At 37.9% G+C, this 25243-nt stretch overlaps 1 protein-coding gene, 2 long non-coding RNA genes and 1 pseudogene across 3 annotated transcripts; 2 read left to right on the top strand and 2 right to left on the bottom strand.

Annotated features, from left to right (window-relative positions):
- Window positions 1-1615: 1615 nt before the first annotated feature.
- LOC148960221 (uncharacterized) lies at window positions 1616-6119 on the bottom strand (annotated as a pseudogene).
- Window positions 6120-7248: 1129 nt separating this feature from the next.
- On the bottom strand, window positions 7249-12074 carry LOC148960222 (uncharacterized). Its single transcript, XR_016145325.1, has 2 exons — window positions 9502-12074; window positions 7249-8816 (listed from the first exon to the last, which is right to left on the bottom strand). It is a non-coding gene; the product is annotated as an uncharacterized LOC148960222 (long non-coding RNA).
- Window positions 7407-14710, top strand: LOC135689396 (mitochondrial inner membrane protein Mpv17). The gene is made up of 2 exons (XM_065206595.2): window positions 7407-7588; window positions 12069-14710. Exons 1-2 carry the CDS (start codon window positions 7507-7509, stop codon window positions 12524-12526), a joined length of 540 nt encoding a protein of 179 aa, XP_065062667.2. The 5' UTR covers window positions 7407-7506; the 3' UTR covers window positions 12527-14710.
- LOC148960223 (uncharacterized) lies at window positions 7596-9277 on the top strand. Its single transcript, XR_016145324.1, has 2 exons — window positions 7596-8056; window positions 8369-9277. It is a non-coding gene; the product is annotated as an uncharacterized LOC148960223 (long non-coding RNA).
- Window positions 14711-25243: the final 10533 nt, after the last annotated feature.

The raw sequence follows: 25243 nt of genomic DNA on the forward strand, positions 1-25243 counted from the left end.
CTAGACCCCCCTTAAAACCGCCAGTGACGGCAATAAAAAGTGGAAAAAGCCTTGATTCCCCATTTTTGTTAGTTTTGCCCCCCCCACGTTAACCTTCATGGCGTGGGCCCTGTCAATAATTTTCTTCAAAAAGTATTATTGTTAGGGATATCAAACCTGAGGCTTTACATGTTAAAGTATGATAAGGAGGATTTTTGGAACCTACATAAGTAATCTAATCGGCACAAAACATTTTAAAACTTTCTTCTAGAAACGGGGCAATGAGAGGGTAATCCTAGTCAACCAAAAAAGGATGAGAGACACAGCTTCCGCAATACGAATTAAATGCATGTTTTTCTGACGGACGAAGGCAAGAAAATCTAGAAAAATTGATGAATCAATCAATCAATTAATTGGTCAACCTATTTCCAGCATGTAGTCATACCAAACTTCGTTACACACTTTTTGTGCCATAACATCAACTTTTCCAAGCCACAATATTCTTAAATATGTTCGATATTGAGCCTAGAAATGTATATATGTTATGCTTTACAGACACCCATCTTCAATGAAAAAGGCTTTTCTTTGCATAAATTAAATTTTGGCCGAGACTCACATAAAATTGTACAAAAACTTGATAGAATCAGGCCAGTTTTCAGTTTGTAGTTTAAAAAGAAAAGAATTAAGTTTAGCCGTAAAACTCGCGAGAAAAGCTCAGATTGAGAATGAATTATACATTTGCTAACACTCATTCTGGCTTCCATTCTCGACAGTGTCTTTTAACATTCTAGGTAATAGACGCAGCAAGCTTCCATAGAAGGAAAAAAGACATTTAAATACAGATCGGCGCTACTGTGGAACTTACTGCCTGAAAGTGTAAAGAGCATAGAAAACTACGAACATTTCAAAAAGATCTTCTCAAAACATTCTAAAGAAATAAATGCAGCAAGCTTCAATAGCTCAAAAATCACCAAAAAGGAAATATTTGGATAATTTAAATACTAATAGATGTTATTTTAACCACAGCAAATTCAACAATATTATTTTTGTACAACAAATTGTAGCTTTTAATTCTTTATCCTAGGTTTGGTTTAAGCAGGTCCACATCAACTTTATGCTGACTACTTCTGACCTGCTATACAAAATAAATAATGTATGTATGTATGTATGTATGTATATGTAGATATGTACGTATGTATGTACGTATGTATGTACGTATGTATGTACTAGTTTGAGGGACCATTGTCCATCCAGCCCCAGTGACTTTACATTGTTTTAAACAATAGGCCACTGTCCTCCTCTTTATATAAACAAAAGCTCACCCCAGCAGCTATTTTCTCTTCCAAATGCCTTTGATTCTCAATTCCTTCAATTTTTTTTAGTAATTTGGAGCATTTACATTCCTATAAATTTTTTTCCTTATGACAAGTGTGTATTGCACTTCCAACACCAAAGTACTCGTGTATTGGTTATGGAACAAAACGAATTTTTTACATAAAGTCTTGTCCGGTCCTTTCATTTTGGACAGATTTCTTCTTTATTTTCCTTTGCTGCCTATTACATTACGAGTGGTACTTAAAATTGCTGCTTTCCCAAACTGGTTTCTTTTCTGAAAAATGTTCAGTAGCCCGGGCCTTTTAGGTGTGAGTGAGGCCCCTTATGGGTTTTACTGATTAATTGGTTAGATAGAGTAGAGAATAGTCTTGTTTACAATCTAAATCAGATATGTGTTAGAAACAAGCCAGTGTTAGGTATACAGTGAATTCTCATTCCATATAAAACAATTATAATTCTTTAAGCTACAAACAACAATAAGCTACAATAATCAGCATTAACAAATTAATTAATAATCAGTACAATACTGTAATAATGGGCCAAATCCAAATATAGGTGTTGTGCTATGTAAAGTTAGTTAAAGGGTATCTGTTTTGAAAGAAGCGTGGTAGCCTTGAGCCTGATATCAAGAGGGACAGTGGAGTAGAGCAGAACTGCATTGGACTTCCAGTCACCCAAAATTTTAATGAGTTCCAGGGGTAAACCCATTTGGAAGGCCAATGAAGCTCCCCCTGGCAAAAAGAATGGGAACCAAATCCATTCCATTTGTTAAGGCAGGCCCGCAGCTGAGCCAGGAAGAGGTCATAGGTAAAAGTTCGAAAAACTAGAGAGGAATGTACCCACTGAAAGGCTTGGGAGGTGGGTGGAAGAGTGTTGAGAAGAAGGAATGAGAAATAGCAGTGACAGGGCAGAAGATAGAACCTGGGACATGAGGCAGAGGAATTTGAACAACTACAACCCTTTCCCCAAACTTTATAGTTTTGCTCCATTGAACTCGGACCAGAACACCTCCTAGGAAGAAAGATAAATCGGCCTTGTTAAGCTGTTAAGCAGGTTCAAAGCTGCCTGCTTTATTGGTTAGTAAATGTGATTTGCTGAGCATACCAAAAAACGCAACCAGACAAATTTCCCAAAAGGCAGCATCAACACTATAGGTGATGTTAAGTTGTGCGTGAATACTGCATAGGATGTCAAAGGTCATAGAAAGTTTCTGCTTAGTTGTGTTGCCGTGAACCAGCTGAACTCCAGTGAGGAGGGAGGATAGTTGCCAGTTCCCATCTAAGCAGCGAACTCTCTGTAAACCTGGGCAGAACCTAGAACAGGGATGTATAACACTGGTTGGAGACATGTGGTTTACAAGGGGCTCACTGGAAACAGCATGGGAGGAATTAAATCTACAAAACTCTGAATATAGCTGAAGTAGTGCAACAACATTATGCATACGAGAGATACGGTCTGCGTGAACATTGTCTGTACCTGGAACACAGACTGCAGTTATACGGAAATTATGAATAGCAGATAACCAAAACAAATCTCGGAGCCATGTCATGACAAGAGAGTTGGCAGTAGTGCCTTTGTTGATCATGGCTGCCGCAGCCTCATTATCACAATGTATATTTACATGATAGTTAGCCCATTGGGCACCCCACCTCTTAGCAGCTAAATAGATAGCAAATGACTCTTTAAAATTGATATGTAAGGGAGCAACAGAGGGGGCATCTGCAGGCAGAAAAGAATACACCCAATCCCCCCAAAAGTAGGAGCCTACAGCCTCCTGAGAGGCATCTGCCTCAATATCAGCTATTGGGACTTTGCTGTGAAGGAGACGTTTGCCATTGAAAACAGCTAAAAACTCTGCCACCAGAATAAATCCTTATGGAACTCCGGGGTGAAACGAAATCTAGCAGAATTGGAACGAAGTGAATTCATGCTGTCTAAAATATGCCGTAAAATTGTGCGCCCTCCATGCACTACACGATAAGCCCAGTTTAGCTTGCCAGCAAGTTGTTGGAGCTGACGTTTGGTTCCTTGTAAGAAAATTGTCCATAAGGGCACTCAGTGGCGAAGCCAAAGGTCCTGCTTGTCCTGCCGGGCAGGACCACGAATTTCCAAAGATAACAATTTTTAAAATGTTAAAATTTGATTCACTTTATGAAATCATTATATGCCTGATTCAAAGGCATTTCTTGTCTTATTCTACACTTATACTTCGTGGCTGTGCCCTTTTTCAATTTTGAGACACAGGGTGACTGAAATGGAATTTCAAGTATCCCGTTCGTAAATTGATATCGTCAAAAATTTAGCCCTGTGGTCAGTCCTGCCCAATACTCGTAGGCAGGACTAAACCCTATGTTTGGTCCTGCCCAACAATGGGCAAATGCCTCGTAGCCCTGTTTTTGGTCCTGCCTCACAATAGAAGAAAACAATGGCACTCCTGCCCTTCAGAAATGGCAGGACCTCAGGTCCTGCTCTTTCATGAAGGCAGGACCTAGACTTTTGGAGCCCTATGTTTCGGTATAATTTGTTGATTTTCTGCGCCGTGGTTAAAGGTCACAAAGAATTTTCACTCAGGCCATAGTCACTATTTTGATATCATGGATAAAACTAACTGTAACGAAGACATCATGATTCTGCTGCTGAAGAAGTTTTTGCTGCTAGAAGCTTCGGCCCTACACTGTCGTCAATTGATTTATACAAGAATCGATCGTTTCAAGAGGAGTGGTACTTATGGAAATCAAATTGTTTAGGATCGTTCTGTTGCTCCTATTTACTGTTAAAGTCGGGAATATCATAGACATCGCGAGAAACCTGATATGCATATAGTTTTCTCTCAGACTGCAGAGAGCGAAGGAAGTCATATTCAAAGGCCTATTTTAAAAAGTAGAAAAAGTTTGCCGCCGCTGCCGAGAGAGAATCTTCTTTTTTTTGTACCAGGAAAGTCGAGATCGAGGGGAGATGGAGTGTTCATGACAGAAAAAGGGCTTTCTTAAATTTAATTTCAGCAGTTCGTCCTACTGCCTTAAACAGGAACTACCATACAATTCAGAGGTCCCGATGAAAAGGACGCTTTGAAAAGGATGAAAAGGAAAACAATGGTAATTACTGGGAGCTTTTGTACTCGGTGACTCAGATTGTATTGTACTGGCAAAATGTCAGGGGTCTCCTCTGATATTCAAAACAAATTGATTCAAGACCCTATCTACCGTTCATCAGACATATCCATGTTGTGACAAAATATTTTTACTTTTTTAAATAATTTGAATCAATTATGTTTCCAGTATGTATTACAACTGTATATGCCTATCTGTACAAGCAATTTCTTTTTAGTCCATGATTTCAAAATTTTCAATCAATGAAAACATTTTCAAATCTAACTTATTTTAGAAAGAATTTTTGTGATGCTCTTTTGACTTCTTCAATGTAAGGCAGGAGGAACTTGAAAGGATCCGAACCTTCATCCCCTTTTTTCCAAAATGTGACAGTGAAAAATGTTTCACTGCAATCTTGATTTCAACATATCCAGAAGGGCGTTTCCCCCTTTTCCGAGGGTCTCTAGGGCGTGGCTCCACGCGATTTTTCTGGGGGCTATGCCCCCAGACCCCCTTTGAGCAGGACCACCTGTTCTTGGTTAGCTTCGCCACTGAGGGCACTAGTTTCAACTAATTTTTTCTTAGGTAAGGACAGCTCCATAGTACAGGTGTCAAACATAATACCCAGAAAGGTGAGCTTTTGGCAAGGAGTAACCACCTTGGAAGGACTTATTATGAACCCTAAGTCTAGTAGCAGGCCATAAAGGGTATTGAATGCAAGTTCACATTCAGCCATGGAGGGAGAAACAAGGAGGAAATCATCCAAATAGACAATAATTACCTGGAAACCTCTGCGGTGCATCATACGTTTGACATTTTGTGTCAACTGATGAAAAATGCCTGGGGCATGTCTCCCCCCAAAACAAAGGCGAGTGTCATACATGTAGGTAGGAGTGTTATAACCAGAAAAAGTCACCTCTATGCCAGTGGCAGGATAATTAGATGGGTGGATGGGCAGGGACCTGTAAGCATGGCATAAGTCAATCTTAGCAAGGTAATAACCCTCATCTACAAGCTCAATGGTCTGAAAATGTAGCTTATCAAGAGAAGGGACATACGAATTAACCCCCTCTCCTACAGGCATGCTACAGTCATGGATAAGCCGTAATTCATGACTGTCGGCCTTAGGGCAGCACTGATAGCACTAATAATAGTAGGTTTAGTTTAAGTGATCACGTAATTACCCTCAGCTATTTCCTCCTTGAGGTTGTATTCTACTTTATCTCTTGCTTCAGGGTTGGTGGAGGATCTATAATTGTCCATTTCTGCAGGAGATAAAGGGGAATCGGCAGGGATGAGCTCAAACCCATGTATAATACCTTCAAGCAAAAATTCCTTGTCTATATCTAAGTCTAACTCAGCCATCCACCTGCCCTTATTTAAGGGGGAGGGCACCCCCCCCAAGGGAGTCACCAAGATGGGGAACCCAGGGAGCCATGCTGAGTTGCTGGGTGGGCACTACTACAGGCCTTGCCCTTAACCTTCAAATTACAAAACAATTGGCCTTGGCCCCCCCCCCCCACTTTTTTGCAAAACAATAGAGTTTTTTGCAAAATCTTTTGTTATTGGTGTTAAATTTTCCCTTGGCCACCCCCCCCATATTTCAACCCATGCAGTATAGGCAAGATAATCACGCACATCCCGAAAAGTTGGAAGCTTGCCAGATAACAGAATACTGTGAATAATGCGAGTGTTGGCTACCACCCACTAAGAAAGAGAAACACTCTTGAGCCTAGGCCGTTGCTGACTATACAATATGAGAAGCCAAGAACCCTCGATATCAGACAAAGTTTGTTCAGAGTCTTTAGGCACTAAACTAGATATGAAGTCTGCAATACGCAGGACTTTCTCATCTAACGACAGAGCTGCATGGGGCCAGGAATATGTCGGCGTGGTGGTCACTCCTGGCCTGAAAACGTTCATGGAGTGACGAGACTGGCTGTGGTGCTGCAGCTCCGGCAGGCACAGGTTGGGTTGGAGGCAGCTGCCAGGGCAGTTCCGGGTTGGCAGGCAACGACGTCAGATTGTGGGCTCCTGAAGAAGCAGATCAAAGAAGCGAATTGAGGGCTGACTCTCTACCGAAATTTAGGCCATTTGCGACACGGAGGGGGGGGGGGGGGGTCTTTGTGGGTGCTGTTGTGGTTTTGCTGTGTCGGCTGCGGTGGGTGCCTCATTTTCATCCGCAGACCGTGAGTTGTGGTGGTCGGGTAAGTTTGTTTGCGGTGCTTTTCGTCCTGTAAATTTGCCATTAACAATCGAATTCAAGAGGTTGGGGTCGGACTCTCCGCTACTTGTTGCCTGAGGCTGTCGAGCTCATTTTCATGACACGGGCCTTTTTCTCCGCCACTTGTTGTCTGAGGCTGTCGAGCTCGGCAAGGTTGCGTTCTTCTATGGCCAGTTGTCAAAGTTCTTCTTCAAGAGCCCGTTTCTCTGCAACATTAGGGAGAACATTAGATTCCCGAATAGATGTGGCAGGAGTTAATAGCTGATCGAAGGCAACAAACTGTACTTGCTTTGAAGCATTGTCGGCATCAAACATGGTGAAGGAGACTTGGTCTTCATCATCATCTTGCCCTTGGCAGTGAGGATCTGGCTGTCCCCAAAAATTTTGTTCGTGCGGTTCATGGCAGCCCGCACATTGTCTAGTTCGGCGAGACTTACAGGAAAAGACGTTAGTTTCGTTAACAGAAGACGCTTGTTGTGTAGCCATAAGATCTTGCGTAGAAACGGTTCGGCGAAGCGAAGTCATCATCAGCATTCAAGATGACACGTATTCAGACTGCATTCAGAAGTCTTATATATTTACAATTCAATATGAGTCGTATTACATTTTTTCAATTCACTCTCTCTCTCTCTCTCTCTCTCTCTCTCTCTCTCTCTCTCTCTCTCTCTCTCTCTCTCTCTCTCTCTCTCTCTCGAGATTCTCCTTGAATATCAAAAACTTTATCAACTGTTGCATTTGTACAACAACAACAGCAACAGCAAGTAAGAGCGAGCTGAACAACAGCAACAACCTTTAGGCCCCTCGAAGTCAAGTCACAAGACAGGCGGCCAGTAAAGGAGCGAAAAGAGATCATAGTGCATTTCCTTAACATTGATTGGCATGAAGGCAGCGAGAACATTTTATCGCTTCTATGTCAGTTCCATGAACACAAGGCCATGGCAAACCACAATAATATCCACTGGTATGTCACGACTTTTCAGCGTGATACTCTTGCTTTTCGTTCGTATAAATTTGATGCCTATTTAATTTGATATGGTTTATGCATCCTGGGAGTTAATTAAATTTAGTATGGTTTATGCATCCCAGGATTCAAGGACCAAATATGGTGGGCGTTTTTGACTCATTGTCTTACGTCAACTCGTTGTTTACATTATGCGGAAAAACTGAAAAATGTCAGCTTTTGGTGCACTAAGACACGCACCAAAATGCATCCGAACAATAAACAAATCTTTGATACTCTAACCAAAATGACTTCCAAACTACTAGTAAATAAGGAACAACTTATCGAAGCAGTAAGAAAACATACTTGTTTGTATGATACGACAAGATCTGATTATAAGGATGACAGTGTTCGAGAGAATGCATGGATGCAGGATATGCCACAAAGTTTTCAACAGTGTACACATGGACAGAAAACTGCAGAGTGAAGGTCTGCTTTATTAATTATTTCTTGCTTAAATGTAACCAGACTATAAAAGCTTCATTTATACGTAAATCTAGAGATTTTAGTGTGATCTTTTTCTTTTTACTGGACAGCAACTTTTTATTTCCTAATTATTGCTCATGTTGGCATATTTTGTAGTAGAAATTGGCCTAAAATAACTTGAAGATTTCAGATCATGTTATAAAATAATTAATATAATAAATGCTGCAATATTTTTACTTGTTGATGCACTGATTTTTAGAGTAATAATAACAAGGTACCTAGCCCTATCAATGCTTAGAATTATTTTCTTTTTAGAGGTTGTTGTGCCAAAACTTACATTTAAAAATCTTAGAGACCAATATATGAAGATGCATCAAGAGTATAAGCCATCAGGGAATGCTGGAGGGGTTTCAATAGAGCCAACATGGGCATATTTAAACAGCTGCAATTTCTTGCCCCTTTTGTGAAGCACAAGTCAACAACATCAAATTTTGCATTTGAAATTTTGGAAGAAACTCTCCAAAAGTCACAGTTGCATGAGTGCAAAGCACTGGATAGAGAGTCAGTTGTAAATTTATTTGCAGTTGAAAAACCTATTCCTGTAATAAGAGAACATACCACATGCGTCATTCTAGAAACAACAATTGAATCTGAGCAATATTGAGCAACCTAAATTAAGCAAGTTGACGTCATAGAGGATTCATAAATGGACATACCTAGTTCCAATGAATCTGCTGGCAAATTAGCATCAAATTATACGGTTCTGAAAAAGGAAAGGCAGATTCAGCTAAAAAATGATGAATCATCTTAAAGAAATGAACAATTGTTGAAGGCTTTACAAGAATCAAATGAATTTATTTCAATGGCTACTAGCAGAGATGAACCTGATGAGGATGACCTTTTCCGCCAGAGTGTGGGAAAATAACTTAAAAGTTAAATGAATTTCAGAAGAGCCTTGCCAAAATGAAAATACAGCAAATTTTGCATCAAATTAGATGACAACCTGGGCCTCAGTGTGAACTTTAAACAAGCAACAAGCAAAGGGGACAAATTTTTGTAGAGAACATGAATAATATTCTATTTTTCATTTTGAACAATTTTACAAACTATTGATTATGCCTTTAAATCGTAATGGATTTTATTATGACAAAATGTATTTGTTTACAGGAATTGATCTATCCTGCCTCGTTTTGCAAAATGGAAAATTATCATTTTACTGGGTCATACGATGCTCTACAAACGTAGTACTACTGCCAGGGTAACACTACTGCCCATTGCTTTTAAAAAAAATTAGCAGTCCTCTAACATTTTTGTAAAATTGTTGTTGCCAATCTGATTTACATTTAATAAGGCACCATACTCTATGCATTCTTATCTCCGAATACCCTTGTGAGGTATTCCATGAGAATCCTCATAATCTACATAGCTAGGGGGGCAAAAGTGCTTACCATATGACTTTTGACCATCATCTTGTTTCTTAAGCCAATTCTGCAGTGCTATTGCTGCAAGCATTTGCTTCGTAGCTTTTTCAGGCTGAGCATTTTTCCTTGGAATGATCTTCGGAAATTCTCCTTTAAAGAAAACACCTCATCCCTCATAAAACAATATCTGCTTTTTAACGCTGAATCAGGCAGGAATCCTGTTAAAAGGACCTTTAGCTGTTTATTTGACAATGCTCTTCCAAAACTTGTATTATTGAAAATAGAGGAGTCACACTGATGACCAAAACCACCAACATCGACATAGGTAAACATGTAGCTTGCAATTGGCTACAGCCATTAATACTATGCTGATGGTGCCCTTATACATGCCTTATAGGAGCCATTAATACAATAATTGTCAAAAGAGCTCCCAGAGTTCTTTGGGCAAACTATAAGACAATGCTTGCCATCAATTGCTCCAAGACCCATAGATTCCAAAGGGAACCCCCATAGATTCCAAAGGGAACCCCCATAGATTCCAAATGTCTTTTGCAAGCATTTACCAATTGTCAGTATCTTTTGATACAGAAACTGCAACATGACTTAAAAGTAACCATATCTTTTCTGGTACGTCATTCAGAATTCGACAAACGGTTGACCTGCCAATTCTAAAATTATATGACAAAGATTCTTGTGAATCTCCCGAAGCAAGATATTGCTGCGTTACAGCAAGTTTCAGCGCAGATTGTAAGGGCTCCCTGAATCTGCTCCTCTGCTTTTGCAAGTGGGTTCCCACCAAGCGAAGGAGATCATTAAAGGTCCATGGAAGCACTCTAAACTAATTAAAGTGCATTTGATGATCTTGCAAACGCATTTCTTCAACAAGATTAGAATGGTGTCCATGCTCCTCTCTAGATTTCCTTATCTCCCTTACCCATGTAGAACGTTTTCTTTCATCATTAGACAATAAATATAATGTAATGAGAGCATTTCTGTGAGCCACAGCAAGCAAAAAATCATCCTTTCTGGTAGCCATGTTTACACTAAATAAAGCATCGAAAACGGGACTAATGTGAACAAGACCATGCTTTTTTGCCGAGTCATGCCTCGCCGCAACGTTCCGCAACGCGTCAAGTGTGGATCTAGCGTAACTCTTTAATTTTGAAAACAATACATGAGCATTAATCATAAAGAGGGCATTACATATCTTCAATAAAGGCTGGCCTCCTGGGGGGCGTTTATTAAGGGAGGGGATAAGTGGAGATTTAATGTACTGTGGTGAAAATTGCTGCTTAATTAGCAACGCTAACATTTTTGCCTGTTTATGTCATAATGAAAATTACTGTTTACCAGTCTGTCATACAGTGCTTGATAATGTATAGGCAGAGCTGTACATCAGGCCTCTCCGGGAAAAAACAATGCGGGCTATAAAAAGCCCTTGCCAGTTTGGCTGTGTGGGCTATTTAGACCTGGCAGAACTGTTATTAATTTTTTTATATTTGAGTATTTACATCAGCAAAATTTACTACCTTGCCAATTCTTTAAAGGGTATAAACACTATTAAACTTTAGAACCTTTTTGTATTACCACTCCTGAAAATGAGACAAAAGAGGAACATAACTCTTTTTGAGTATAGCAAAGTTTTGTTAGGTTTTGCTGGTCAAATGTGGCTTTTTGGGAATGCCTAGTTTTTATGTCGTGACTTGAAAAGAAATTTGCTCGCATTTGACAGCATGGTGTAATATTTTCCACTTTAATTATTCGTAACATTAATCACGCGATATGTATGTTATTCCTTTCGTGCGAAAACATTTTCTATTTCATTGCAAGTTTTAGGAGATAATACAATAGTTTGTTAACATGTGCTATATAAGGAAAAGGAAATCTCCTATTTATAACGCCATTTAATAAACGCACAGACATGTAAGACCTCTTCCTTTTTATTTCCTAACAACCCGATATTTAGCGGTAAGTAGTACAAATATTGGGAAGCTAAACTACGCGGATTAAATGAGTATGTTGGTTTGAAAAATTGCGCGGGCGTAAAAAAGCCCTCGCAATTTTATTTTGCGTGATAGCCCGCGTCTCTAGGAAAGGCCTGCGTACATGCTGTTTGATTTATTCTCCGATCCGAGTTGATGTCATCGATTTTGTATCTCTCTATCTACGGATCTTTCTCAAAAACGAACTTCAGAATCGTCATCTCTAAAGTAGTTTATGCTGAAAAATTCATGCTGTTTTGACCGTTCAATCGCGAGTTACTTTGTTTTGAATATTTAGATATTTCTTTAGATTTGACCGTAATTTGCTCCTGGTGTAACTTCAGATAACGCCATTTGTCATTTAATATTAGCCAATCAATAAGCATGAGATTTATACCACAATCACTGATTGGCCAATTGTTTGTATACAAAACTGAAACTGATTTAGTCCCTGCCCATTGCTTTTAACATAAAAGTAATTAATATTGTTGGAAACCAGATTGCTTAATGCCAATACTATTGCAAACCTAGGTGAATAAAACTGATACGATCTCTTAGTCATTGATATGTTTCTTGAGCAATAACTTATTATTTCCTGCATCTTCTTGTTAGGTGTTCTTGTTGGAGCCGGTGACATTATTGCACAACAGGCAGTTGAAAGAAAGGGATTAAAACATGATGTTCTTAGAACTGTAAAGATGACTGGCATGGGTCTTTGTATTATTGGACCTGGCCTACGAACATGGTATATCACCCTTGAAAAGCTGGTAAAGGGAGCAGGGAAGACTGTTGCATTGAAGAAAATGCTTCTAGATCAGACTGTCTGGGCACCATCTTTTCTAGCAATGTTTTTAAGCGCTGTTAGTGTGCTTAATGGTAAAAGCAAAGATGAGATAGTAATGAAGTTTCAGAATGAATATATAGACATGATGAAGGTCAACTATATGATTTGGCCAGCAGTGCAACTACTGAACTTTTACTTTGTACCTATGCAGCACAGAGTAGTTGTAGTAAATTTTGTTGCACTATTTTGGAACACATACCTTGCATTTGTGTCACACAGACATTAAGCAAAAACAGCTAAATGTTTAAAAAATGTTTTAGTTTTATAATTTTTCTTGTTATATGTTTATTTTTATGTGATTATATTCAAAATAAGCCTTAACTCCCATAGAGAATCAGTCCTTAATAAGCTAGAAATCATTTTGACTTGTTCAATGTTATTTCCTTTCTAAGCAAAAATTTATATTCTAAAACTGGATCACAGGGACTGGCTCCAACTAGATCTGTTTCCCCTAGTTCATTTCAACAAATTCTATTAAAATTGTATCAAATCTATTAAAACAATTCAAATCTATTAAACTTGGCTTTTAAAAACCCTCAGTTTTCCAAATTTTTGACATTACAAACCACATTTGAGGTCTCCTTGCGAGGAATGCCCCTTTTATAATAGTTTTTGGAATGGATTGCCCGTCTTCTCTTTTTCTCTGTCTCAAAATTCTTTGTGTCTAAAAAAAATTAAGCGTGATTATGATGTGGGAGGGGGAAGGGAGGCAATAATGTCGAAATTAAAATTTTAACCAGATTATGATTGATAGAAACAGATACAGAAACATTTGTTGGCTTTTCAAATTTATAAGCCATGCCCTTATTGGACTAAGGCTATGACTCTTTTGTTTTATATAGGAGATGACCTTCGACGAAAGACGAAATATCTCGTTGTTTCGTTTTGATGGCCCTTAGGAACAAAATACGACAGACAGTTAATAAACAAACATAAAAATGAGCCGATTATTTTGTATGGTTACAAAAGTCGAGCCGAGTTTATTTTATATGGACTTCTGTAATATTTTGTCCACCTATCTATCATCGCGACAACAACGCACCGAGAGAGGGCTTTGGCGACACTTTAAACTTAATGGTGATTGACAGTCCGTATACTGGGGCTTGACCGTATACTGGGGTGCCCAATTACTGGGGGAAACGTTACCAATGTTGCTCGATATCTTGACCTGTAGGTAGAGAGCGTCTTATCAATATGTATTGAGTTAAGTTTCGCGCTTCACAAGGCCAACAGAGTAGCTGATATTCTTCAAATTTAACGTATCGATCCCGTAACGTTTGTCTTGCGTGATCGATACGTTTGTTTTGCTCATTATTATTGTAGAGGGATCCCAGTTCTAATAGCATACAACGGTGCATCCGTTAAAACTTCTTTAAGATGTTTATTATAGTACAATTCATTTTCGATTAAAAAAACACCCGATATAACGAACTGTCTCCCTTCAGAAACCCCTGTCTTTTGTATATTTTTCTTACGTTGATCGTTGAAACTTAATGATTTCATCAAATCGAGGATTAATGTATGTACACTCTTTTTTTATAAGAACCAGTAAATTTAAGTTCAGGCTGACTGTTCTTAATCTTTTCAAAAATCTGAGGCTGGATTGTTCTTAATTTGTTCTTAAATTAAAAGGGTGTAAGCAGTGCTATTGCTAGCTTTTTCGCTCTAAGGAGGTGTTCAGGCCTCATTTGCCAACAAAGTAAGTGAGACAGCCTTAATTTGTTGACAAATTTCAATATTCACTGAAAAAGCAGCCACACATCGCTAAAAATCCTCGATTTTGAGAAAAACGTTGTTCAAAATTGAATTTTGCAGAAGCTCAGCCTCAGCTTGTTCTTAATTTTTTCTTAACTTTTGACCAGTTTTGAGGTTCGTGTTCTTATAAAATTGTTCTTACAAAAAAAGAGTGTACTTTGGAATGTGAGAGGGCAACATCCAAACCATTAAAACGAGTAGATTGAATAATCGATGCCAAAAACAATTTTAGTTGTGCTCGAGTGACGCGAAGGACGATTCAGTTGCGTGATTCCTGATACTTCTCTCTAGCTCTACGTTCCCTCGACTACTCGAAGTAATATATACGATCTCGCACAGCCCCTTTTTCGTATTTGTTAATCACTTAAATTATTCATTTGAACTACTGAGAAGCAGCCAAAATAGCTACTGAACCAAACCCTTCCCCAATCTTTTTCTGCAAAATTTAGCATCAAAATCAGAGACTATTTAGAATGATTCTAAATTGACAGAATAAAGTTTTCCAAAAAAAAATGTATCACCTTTAAACGAGATTATGAACTAAAAGCTGTCTTCCCTTCCATAAAATGATTCCTCAAAATTGGCTCATAAAGAAATATACTATTGTTCATAAGAAATACTTTCGACGATTACCCATGACGATTACGACGACTGCCCAAAACAACGCAAAGTCAACCTTGTCAAAACATTAGTACATAGGGCACTTATGATCTGCTCGAAATCTAAACTGCACGCTGAACTGGAAAAACTCAAAACGATCTTCCTGGACAACAGCTATCCAGAAGACGTCATTTTATCTTGCGTTCCTACCAACCAAAAAAGGTCCGTCATTTATGAATTTACGTGCCAGTGTGATTCTGGCTACGTAGGACGCACAACCCAAAGATTGGGGGATAGGATAAAACAGCCTGTTTCTTCCAACATAAGAAACAAAACTGCCTCTCAAAGAGAACAGCCTCCTCGATCTTGTAGGTCTAGTAACACCGTTAAAACAAATGATTCTGCCATCGGTCAACATCTTTTAGACAACCCAGATTGTGCAAAACTCTATAATGACGACATGTTTCGGATAATTGGCAGAGCCCGGTCGTCCTTCCATCTAGCAGTTTTGGAGTCGATCTACATAAAAATTGCCATTGTAGACAGAAGGAGTTCGTTTTCTCTCTTGGACTCCATTGGTAATTTTTCTTTAGGCTCGCGACACTGATTGGTCAACTATACCGGTCTTGTGCTTGCGTGTTTCTGATTGGCCTATTTCGATCCACAACTGTGTATATATTTTCCATCGTGTTCTTTCGGAACCTTATTCTGACGTTTTATGCTCTGAGGATTGTCAGATGAAAAAGCTTTTAGTATGTCGTAAAATGTTTGCTTTTTTCAAAATCATTTAGAAAAACTTTCCGAGAACATTAAGTGTGAAAGATCTTGTGAAAAGTAGGTTTTACCAGCAGAAGATGACATCAACTGATGACAGGAATTTATGAATTAGCACGCAGAAGGAATAAGTTAAACTTTAAATTTTACTCGAATTCGCAAAAAAAACAATGTTTTAGGATGAAAACGTTACCAACACGTTCAGAATTCTTCCGTATGAGGTCGAAATCAGCATATCGTAATTTTAGAGAATCAATTAATAAACAAACTTTTTCTTTCCTGGCAATTCTGTGTTTGTGCTAAAGTAATTGCTCCGAAACGGAGATTTAGCAAGATATATTACCATTATTATTATCATTTAGGTTCAAATTTTGGTGAAAACGAGGTTATAATCTGGAATTGAGGCTTTCTGGCACCAAATCAATTTGTAAAACATCGTTTCTTGAACACAGCATATCGAAATGGATAAAAATAAATCAATTTACAAAACTATTATTTATTGTTCCAATTTTGATGAAAACGAGGTTTGAATGTGAAAGAGAGGCTTCCTGGTATCGAATTTCCCCGTATAGCATCGATTTTCGTAATCAGTGTATCGAAATTGACCAATTGTAGTCGATCTTGCAAATTCCCTCGATGGGTGACGATAGTCCCCTTTGCTCGTCTGGTCTGACAATGAGGCTCGATTTACCAAAAAATAAGAATACCAAAAAAGGGCTCAGCCTTAGCTGGAAAATTGGAAGGAGGAAAAGTAGGTTTTTGAAAGTTTGTCAACAAAACAGAGGCTTCAAAAAACAGATTTATCAGCTAATGTAAATGTCATATAATAATTATGTGTAATTAAAACTGCTGTTTAGTGGTCTTAGAAACACAATGGTTTGATTGTAGAAAATCAATGTTGAAACGAGAACAACATCAAGAACACTCGAGAATCAAAATATCCAAAAAATAAGCCATTGGGCCTTGGAGAAATCATCTGGTTCTTATATAACAAACGTTATAGCGTGATAGATAACCCTTGTGATGTAATGAATGAAATATGTCACAACTGGACTGAGAAAGGAAGCCCATTCACTACAAAGGCAGTTGCCATCATTAGTTTGCGGTTGCTGTACCAAAATGAATCTTAATCACAATAACTCTATGGAGCCTAGCATTAGTAAAAAGTCGTTTGTTTAACAGTTTCACTTAAGAAAGTCTCCCTGTTCCACTACGTATTACAAATAAGCAAATAGGAGAGCAAGCTGAAATGCTTGATCACGCTTTACCACTGAAAGAAATATTTCTCTAACATGTGTTTTTCACAGGATATTTTCTTCCAAGTCAAAAAACACAAGGCTAGTCTGGGTTTTAGAACACAAAACATAATCTTGGCTGGCGGGAGAGGTTTCATTTCCCTATTAGAAAAGATTGGCGGGTGCAAAGATTTGTCACTGTCCAGATTATCGTGTTTATTTAGGATATTTGGCTGCTTACTTCCAAAGGCATGCTAGTTTCAAAAGATAACGAACATGTGGCTCTAAACGTTGTCCATTTGACGGTGACATGGTTTGGGTATTGAAGGCTCGTATGAGCACATTGCCTTGTTGCCAATTTTGTCCCAATCAGTGGAAAGGATCTCGCTAGCACACTGGATATACAGCTGCCTCGTCTAGACATACTTGATAATAAGCCAAAGCAGAAAATTGCCATGCCAGCATCATTGAAAATTTCAAAAGACCATTCACCTTGGCTTTGTTTTAAAGAAGCAAACGAAAAGGACTCATCATTTGTACACATCACAACAATCAATAATGACTGACTGTTTTATTCCTAGAGCATTTCAACAACGTGGTAAACTTGATCGAATGGTTTATCAAAGTATAAGCCAAAACTTTACGTAGCAATCTTTCGAGATGCCTTTAACATATTTTGGGCTGTCTTGAGTCGCCTGATAAGTACAGCAATCATAAAATACATTTGCATTTATTCGCCAGAGTCTAATCCTGCCAGTGCAAAGTGATAGATAATTACATTCGCAGCATAGACATATCTTGTAATCCACTGTATGCAAGTGCATAATTGCATTGGAAATTTGCAGCTTTTATTGATAAACAAAGGGCACGCGTGCTGCCGTGGCGCCAGGTTCGATGCTTCACGTGAGCTTCTTCCAATGTGGCTCGAAAGCAATCATATTTTCCCGCGCTTTTATGAGGAAGAGGCCTGGGCTCATTTTCAATATGAAATGACGTATCAGCCTCAGATTGGTGTGTTATGAATTTACACTGGTAACAGGTGCCATAACTGTTCTGATTTCCGCAAACGGAACACTCTTTTCTCTTATTGTTTGACATATTTTGAGTGAAAACCTGACATTATTGTATTCCGTGAGACTAAAAGGGCAAAAACGGACGAATTTTAAGAAATTATGCATATGAATAACAGAATATCTAAGCCAAGCCGGTCTTTAAAGGAAGTTTTCAGGCTTGATTTTTTGAACCACATCAAAATATCAGCTCATTGCAAAGGGCTCTCTTTCATATACATAAAATTGTCCCGTTATCACTGCACGAACGACAGATGACAGAACACTAGAACCGGGATCTGCATTATTTGTAGTCCTGAGGGCCAATTTGAACTCATTGATTCCTCCTTCAATGTGGAAGCTTTCCTCTTTCTGATTCAGTGGAAGCTGTAAATGTGAACGATAAAGACTTCACAAGCTTTCGTAGTTTTCTTAAGGACAGTGTTCATTGGAAAAGTCCTCCATCTTGGTCACTTCCAATGTTTAAAATAGCCAGAAAAAAACATGTAGACTCTGAAAACCAGCAATAAATGGCATTACAAGTATCGGCAAAGTTTGCAAGACAAAGGAAAAAACATTGAAATGTGTAATTACCTCGATTATAAACTTCCCTAAAGCCATAAAATACCTCTAATGTTATTCTGAAAGATGTGGAACAACTTATTTATAGCGACAGTTTGCTCCGTCGTGCACCATGATCCGGGTGCATTTGAAGTTGGACTAGCGGAGCCAAAGATGAAAACGATAACAATTGTAGTTGGATAGACGATAAAGCCTCGTGAATATTGTCTTAGGATGGCAATCCACCAGAAATACCTTTGTGTACTCGAGGCAAGAGAGATGGTCTTCAATGAGCGATGAGGTGGAGAACAGAAAAGGACGCTTGTGCCAATTGTTACGCATATGATTCTGATTTGAAATCGTCTATTCCAGCGCCACGGCTGTTTTGCAAATTTCTTATTGTTTTTATCCTGAAAAATTGTGATTGCTGTTGTGAGAAAATTCAAGAATATTTCCTGTGAAGAGTTTAGCTAGGGCTTATAGATACTCCCTCTCTTTGACAACAGCGATAATATCGCGGAAGCAGCAAAAACTAGATGCAGCAATGTGAATTCTATGCGTTCAACCAAGGACATTGGAACCAGAGGGACATCAGGATTCGTGGCCATCTAGCCTAGAATGTGCCCTTCTCTAATTTTACCCCTTATCTATCTATAAATAATCCTTCTTGTATTACACCGTTCTGTTATCAGTGTTGACTTGCATTGTATTGACAGCCGTAATGTCTATCCAACAATCAGTTACCAATTCAGTGAGCCGTAGTTGATAAAATGGGCGCTGTCAAGTTCTTCATCTTCAGAGAAAACATGTGTTCAAAAATCTCGAGAACTTGCTTCTTCTCTAACCTTATAAACGCTCCCTTTGTAGGCAAAGGGCTGAATACAGAAAACAGCCAATTGAAGGCTATGCTATTTTTTAACGCAGAAAATTTCGTCATTAAAAAAACATTTGCATTGTTTGGGTGAATATTCCCTCTTCTCAAATCTCGCACCCAAATAGGCCACTTTGTCACCAATTGTAGTGATATCTGTCCTCCCTACGAAAATGACATTGTGCTGTTCCTGACTTACCGAAGGCAATTCGATTTGCATTTCTCAACATGCATCATCGTATCACTCATATCAAAATGTCCAGTGGCGCCTCAAATGAGGGAGATGGGGCAATCGTGGCAAACCAAATTCTTAAAAAAATTAACACTTTTCGCCTTTGAACCGAATCAGGCAGGGTGACATATTTTCATTGTACCATATTATCCAAACTACCATATTATACGGTTAGGCAAACGAGTAATAAAAGCCCATGCTTTGTGAAAGCTTTGAACACCCACAACGCAAATAGAGCAGATTACCCTGATCCTGAAAGTATGGTATCCAAAAACCGGTATCCATAGAAACAGGTAGAACAATGAAAGCATGCAGATGCTGAGAGCTAACAAATTATCAGGGCCGGCGAAACCGGGCCATGACCCACCCCCCACTTTTCTGCAGAGCAAAAGAAAAATTTTAGGCAAAAGTAGAAATAAATGTAGTATATGATTCTCTAAGTAACTTTGCCTAGTATTCTCTTAAATGTGTCCTTAGCTTTACCTTGGTTGCTATGTCTTTACCATAGAAGACATACATAAGATTAAATATGGAAATTAGATCGAAGAAATCGGTCATTGTCTAAGTTTTGCAACGAGTAACAGCTTGGCTTAGCAAATAGATTGAGAAACTTAGTCGAGAATAACTTGGTGCCAGCACAAATTGACGGAGTTTCGTTTTATCTATAGCCTAAACTTGGCACACAAGGTCTATCTGTTAACGAAAACTTTCTCAGAAACATTACAAAAAGAGAGGAATCGGCTGTTGAAGGAAAAGAAACAGCTGGAAAGAACTTTTTTGAGGATATGAGAAATAAAGTATGGGCAGAAAGTTTTGTATTAGCCATAGTCTAAGTTCTTCTGTTGATATTTCAACGTTAATGTTTTTATTAATCCATGTTTCATTTATTTTTCTCCCCCATCTTATTTCGGGTACTTTTAAAATCTAAAAAAAAGTTTCATTACAAGCTATATGATAGTGGTTATTCTAAAACTTTGCAAAACTTTTCTATTTCAAGTCAACATCACAATAGACGCGACTATGCGACACCTTAAGTCAAAATTCATTTTAGATACAGTTTCTGGCCATCCCTAAGACACCATAATTCTAAAAGGTTTCTTGCCGCCAAACGGTGGCGGCCTTTCCTAAAACCTTCAAGACTTTGATATTTTGGCCTTTCCACTTTCAAAAATGAGTTCGGATCCAAATGGCTCCCATACTGTTTGGATCCGATCCCGCGTAAACAGGGCCAAAATTTTGAAGCACCCTTGTAGTGAGCAGATTCCCTAAAGCTTGCGTTGAAACATTAGTTTCTCTATTGATAGATGAAATGGTGATGTTTACTTACATTATAGATAGGAATTTGGTATACAATGGTGAAGCGGATTTCGAAAGAATAGAAGTAGAGAATTTCAGTGCCAAACTACTCTATTCAATGCTTTTTCTGGCAGTTTTCTAGACAAATTTTATGTATGAATTACGTAATTTTCAATCAATATTAGGCAAAATAAGGCAACGGCTAGCAGAAGAAACCTCCATATTTAAAAAATCTAAAAGGAATGTCCTAGGGTCGAAGAAAGCCATAGGATTGGGGATGCAGCAAAAAGAAACAAATCAAGAAGTGGAAAGTTTCCATATTTCATGTACCTTATATTTGCATTTTAAAAATCGATCTCGATCACTTATGTTAACAACCCCGTCTTTGACATATAACAGCATTTAAAATAAACAGTGTTACATTTTCTGAGGAAGTATATTGCTTTCAATTTGGATGTAACCTCAAAAAACCAGGTAAAGAAGATGCTCTTAAACAAGCCTTTTGATAAAAGAACTTATAAAACCAAGGAATTGAACATCCGGCATATATTGCATCTATGGCACATGTAATCAAAAAAAGATGAAATTTACCCAAAATGAAAAAATTTTATCAGAGCGAAATTAGAAAAGCCAGGGGTAAAGCCAGGGGTAAAGGCAGGGGTAAAGCCAGGGGTAAAGCCAGGGGTGAAGCCAGGAGTAAAGCCAGGGTTAAAGCCAGGGGTAAAGTCAGCCAGCGATAGAAATTGAGCTTACTGAGCAGTAGGGCTTCACCTTTAATTTTTTATGGATTTTCCTTGTGTTTCTAGTTCCTTATTGTGATATGATAATAATTGATATAATGATAATTGATATAATAATAATTGATATAATAATAATTGATATAATAATAATTTGACAATTATTTGCAATTTTGCTTTCTTAAGCCCATGGTCTTCTCAACAGTGTCAATGCATTATTACATAAACATGGGCAGTCAAACTTTCCAAAGGAAATGTTTCTTAAAAAATTGTTGTACAATTTTTATAAGAACCAGTAAATTGAAGTTCAAGCTAAATGTTGTTATTTTTCTCTCGAAAATCTGAGGCTGGATTGTTCTTAAATTGTTCTTATATCTAAAGGGTGTATGCTATGTGATTGCTATATTTTTTGCCCTAGGGAGGTAGTCAAGCCTCATTTGCTAACAAAGTGAGCGAGACAACCTTCATTTGCAGACGAGTTTGAAAACTCACTGAAAAAACACCCACACATCGCTAAAAATCGTCGTTTTTGAGATAATACGTTGCCTTTTGCCTTTTAAAGTGGCTCAGCCTCAGCTTGTTTTTAATTTGTTTTTAACTTTTGACCAATTATGAGGCTTATAAATTTGTTTTTACATTAAAAAAGTGTATGGCGATTAGATGTTTCCTAGTGCTGTTAATAGAGAAACAATCAAGGCAACTCTGAGATAAATTCATGCATCGCGCCACAATATTTCTGCCACTACGTATAGCCCAAAAATGATAGCAACACGGGTCCTTGGCATCTTTTGCGGTCAGTTAAATGGCTGATCAGTCATTTTTTATTATGCAGGGAAAATATTTTTTGTAAATTACTGGTGTAGAACAAAACTCTTTTTATTCAAAGGAAAGTAAAGAAACCAATTGATTTGCACAAAATATCTTTCTATCTATCATATTATTTAAATAACATGGTGAAAACGGCAAGGAAAACTATTTCCTTAACGTTTCAAATTGTTTCTTCTAGTAATAAATAATTTGATAGGTATAAATGAAAGGCATATAAATGAGAAAAAAGAAATGGACCCTGAGAAGATCCTTGTTGAAGTCCTACAGAATTTTCGGATGAAATTACTGAGTGACTAGAAAGAAAATTTCAAGAGGTTCGCAATCAGGAAAGCACAGATTCAGTTGCAACACTACACAGAATAATACCGGCAGGGATGACTTAAATTTGTCATTTTTTACAATATTTGACACAAAGTAGTAGAATTTGTTGAAGAAAAAAGTTGAAGTTATAAAACAAGGTAACAGAGAGGTGCCGTTTTAAATTGTATTCGATTGTTCGGTATGGATAGGGTCATCTATCGTATGTGAGCAAGAAATGACCTTTCTGGTAGGGAATTTGACAAACGCTTGATTTTTTGTTAGTTACCCACACGAGCTGCTTAAACTATACTAATGAAGTTACACTATAAATATTTTGTCATTTTAAGCGGACACTTCATTTCTCAAGTTTAAAGGTCTAGGAAAAAACGGTTAAATTTTCCGATAAAACCCCACAAGATGTTCACATTGTCAAAAGAATTTCTTGGAAAGAATTGTTTTCTCCATCAAATGACTCTTTCGACAAAAACAAAAAGCCGCAGGGCAAAACAGCTGTAAATTTTGCAAATAAAAAGGCGGCTCCTTTTTAACCAAATGTTATCTCAAGAGATGGACCACTGGCTTGGACAGCCGAAGGGGCATTTTTACAAACAACATTTTCTACCAAGTGCAACAATGAAAGTTCTTAACTTTGTGCATATTTCCGACAAAAACAAAAACGTGGCCTAAAATGCCCTAAGGAAAAAAAACCTTTCAAGATTCCCCGACAAAAACAAGCAAATCGTTACGAGATAAGAAAAAATAAAAATCAGGCAAAACGAAACAAGACATCAACATAATTGCCCCCAATTGACCGCAGCTTTGTCTAATCCAAAGAGGTTGGACATAAAGAGAACCGTAAGTTTCGCGAGATCTCACTTGGGAATACCTATTGTCATCTTCATCTCCGAGCCAGGTTGTTTCTAAGGACAATAGCTGTCAAGAATGACCATTTCTGGTTGTAAAATGCTTACATTTGTAGCGAGTAAAAATATCATCTATGTCACTTAAAATCATAAAGAGATAATCTTCACCTATGAATTCGTCTTACATCAAAGCTAAACAAACCATCCCATTAGGTCGTGAAAATGTAACAAAATCTACTTTCGGATAATCGCTGCTGCTAAATGCCAAAAATTTAATAAACATCTTGCCGATTAATATACCAAATACAGCACGCTTTGGTGTATAAAACAGAACAGTTCTAAGTTGCTTTACGCTTAATGCGTACGTAGGGCAAAAGTTGAAAGTGAAGGGCTTTGCTAATAAAATCAATTCAACAACTTCAAACTTTACTCTAAACATTTACTAAACGCTTACTAGTGATATTGCTTATTTGAACCACAGAGAGGTTGTCTTTTAGGGACGATTTCGGTGAAGAGCATATGGACACTGATTGTGAAGACCAAGGCACATTGTCTGTAAGACCACAAAAAGTTTGCCCGCTAAGAGCCACTTAAGAAGACAGTGATATTGCTAGTACAAACCATAGAGACACTGGCTGTTAAGGCTACAGAACCATTGTATGTTAATACCAGAGTTATTGTCTATAAAGACCACAGAGATATTGTGTGTTACAACTAGAGTCTTTGTATTTAAAGACCATAGAAATATTGTATGTTAAGACCATAGAGACGATCAATAGAAACACTGCTTGTTAAGACTTCAAAGATGTGACAAATGGCCTTTAAAAATAAGAGGAACATTGTCTGTGAAGACCGCAAATACATTGCCTGTTAATACTACATCCGACCACAGAGATAATGTCCTGCAAGACCATAGGCAGTACCTGAAAGAACCACAGAGGCAATGTCTGTAGAGACCACAGAGATATTGGTTTGGTGGTAAAGACTTTGCCTTTCAAAACCACAGAGATAATACCTGTGAAAACCCTAGAATGAATGCCGGTAAAAACCATAGAAAAATTGCATGTAAAAGCAATGGTCTGTAAAAAAAGCCTGGCTTTTCTTTTTCAATCCTTACTAAAACAACAAAAAGTAAAGAAACAACGGAGAAATTTCAGCAGTTTACACATCAATATTATTCACAAGTCTTTTTTAAAGAAAATGCAGATTGCATTTACCACGTAGAACTGCAACTATCGTGGTTAGCATGAAAGACCAAATGTATTTGAAAATTTTCGGACAAACCTTAGCCTTTGCACCAGGTCTTCTTTTGTGCACCCTCGAAACCAACTCCTTTTCACGATCTTTTTAAAAACCAGCCTAGAATAAATGAATTTAATCCCAAGAAGAAGATAATGATTTAAATGGCTAAAGATCAACAGTAATATACTTTCTATATAAAGGGAACTCAGCTCTATATGAATGAAGTGAGAATCGATTGACTGAAACTGCTCGGATGTTCTGGGTACTTTTGGCAAGAATTTCTACGTAGAGAGAAGATAATATCCTTTAGTACTTGTTTTGAAGAAAGTACGTTTAGAACCATTTGTGACACCCCCAACCGTGATTTACGTGCCTGAATAAAACCTCTAATATAATTCAATTAACTCCAGATTTTATTAACACTTCTAATGTTAGCATTATATAGCAAGGCAGTACATAAAAGGGTTTACAGGAAAAAGAGTAGAGGGAGTTACAGATATAAGATTAGGGTTCCATGCAGCTAAATGCAGATAATCAGTGACAGAATATGAGTTGTTTGAATGTGGGAGAGGCTAAAAGATAAGGGTAGCAGACACAGGC

The sequence above is a fragment of the Rhopilema esculentum genome, chromosome 5 (genome assembly GCF_057945365.1).
Source record: "Rhopilema esculentum isolate cy_ngs chromosome 5, ASM5794536v1, whole genome shotgun sequence".
Classification (NCBI taxonomy): domain Eukaryota; kingdom Metazoa; phylum Cnidaria; class Scyphozoa; order Rhizostomeae; family Rhizostomatidae; genus Rhopilema; species Rhopilema esculentum.

Bases quoted from the DNA above. Each gene is read 5' to 3' on its own strand.
- LOC135689396 (XM_065206595.2), top strand. From the start codon at position 7,507: ATGAAGGCAGCGAGAACATTTTATCGCTTCTATGTCAGTTCCATGAAC. The intron at 7,589-12,068 runs GTATGTCACGAC...TCTTCTTGTTAG, and splicing joins AACCACAATAATATCCACTG to GTGTTCTTGTTGGAGCCGGT.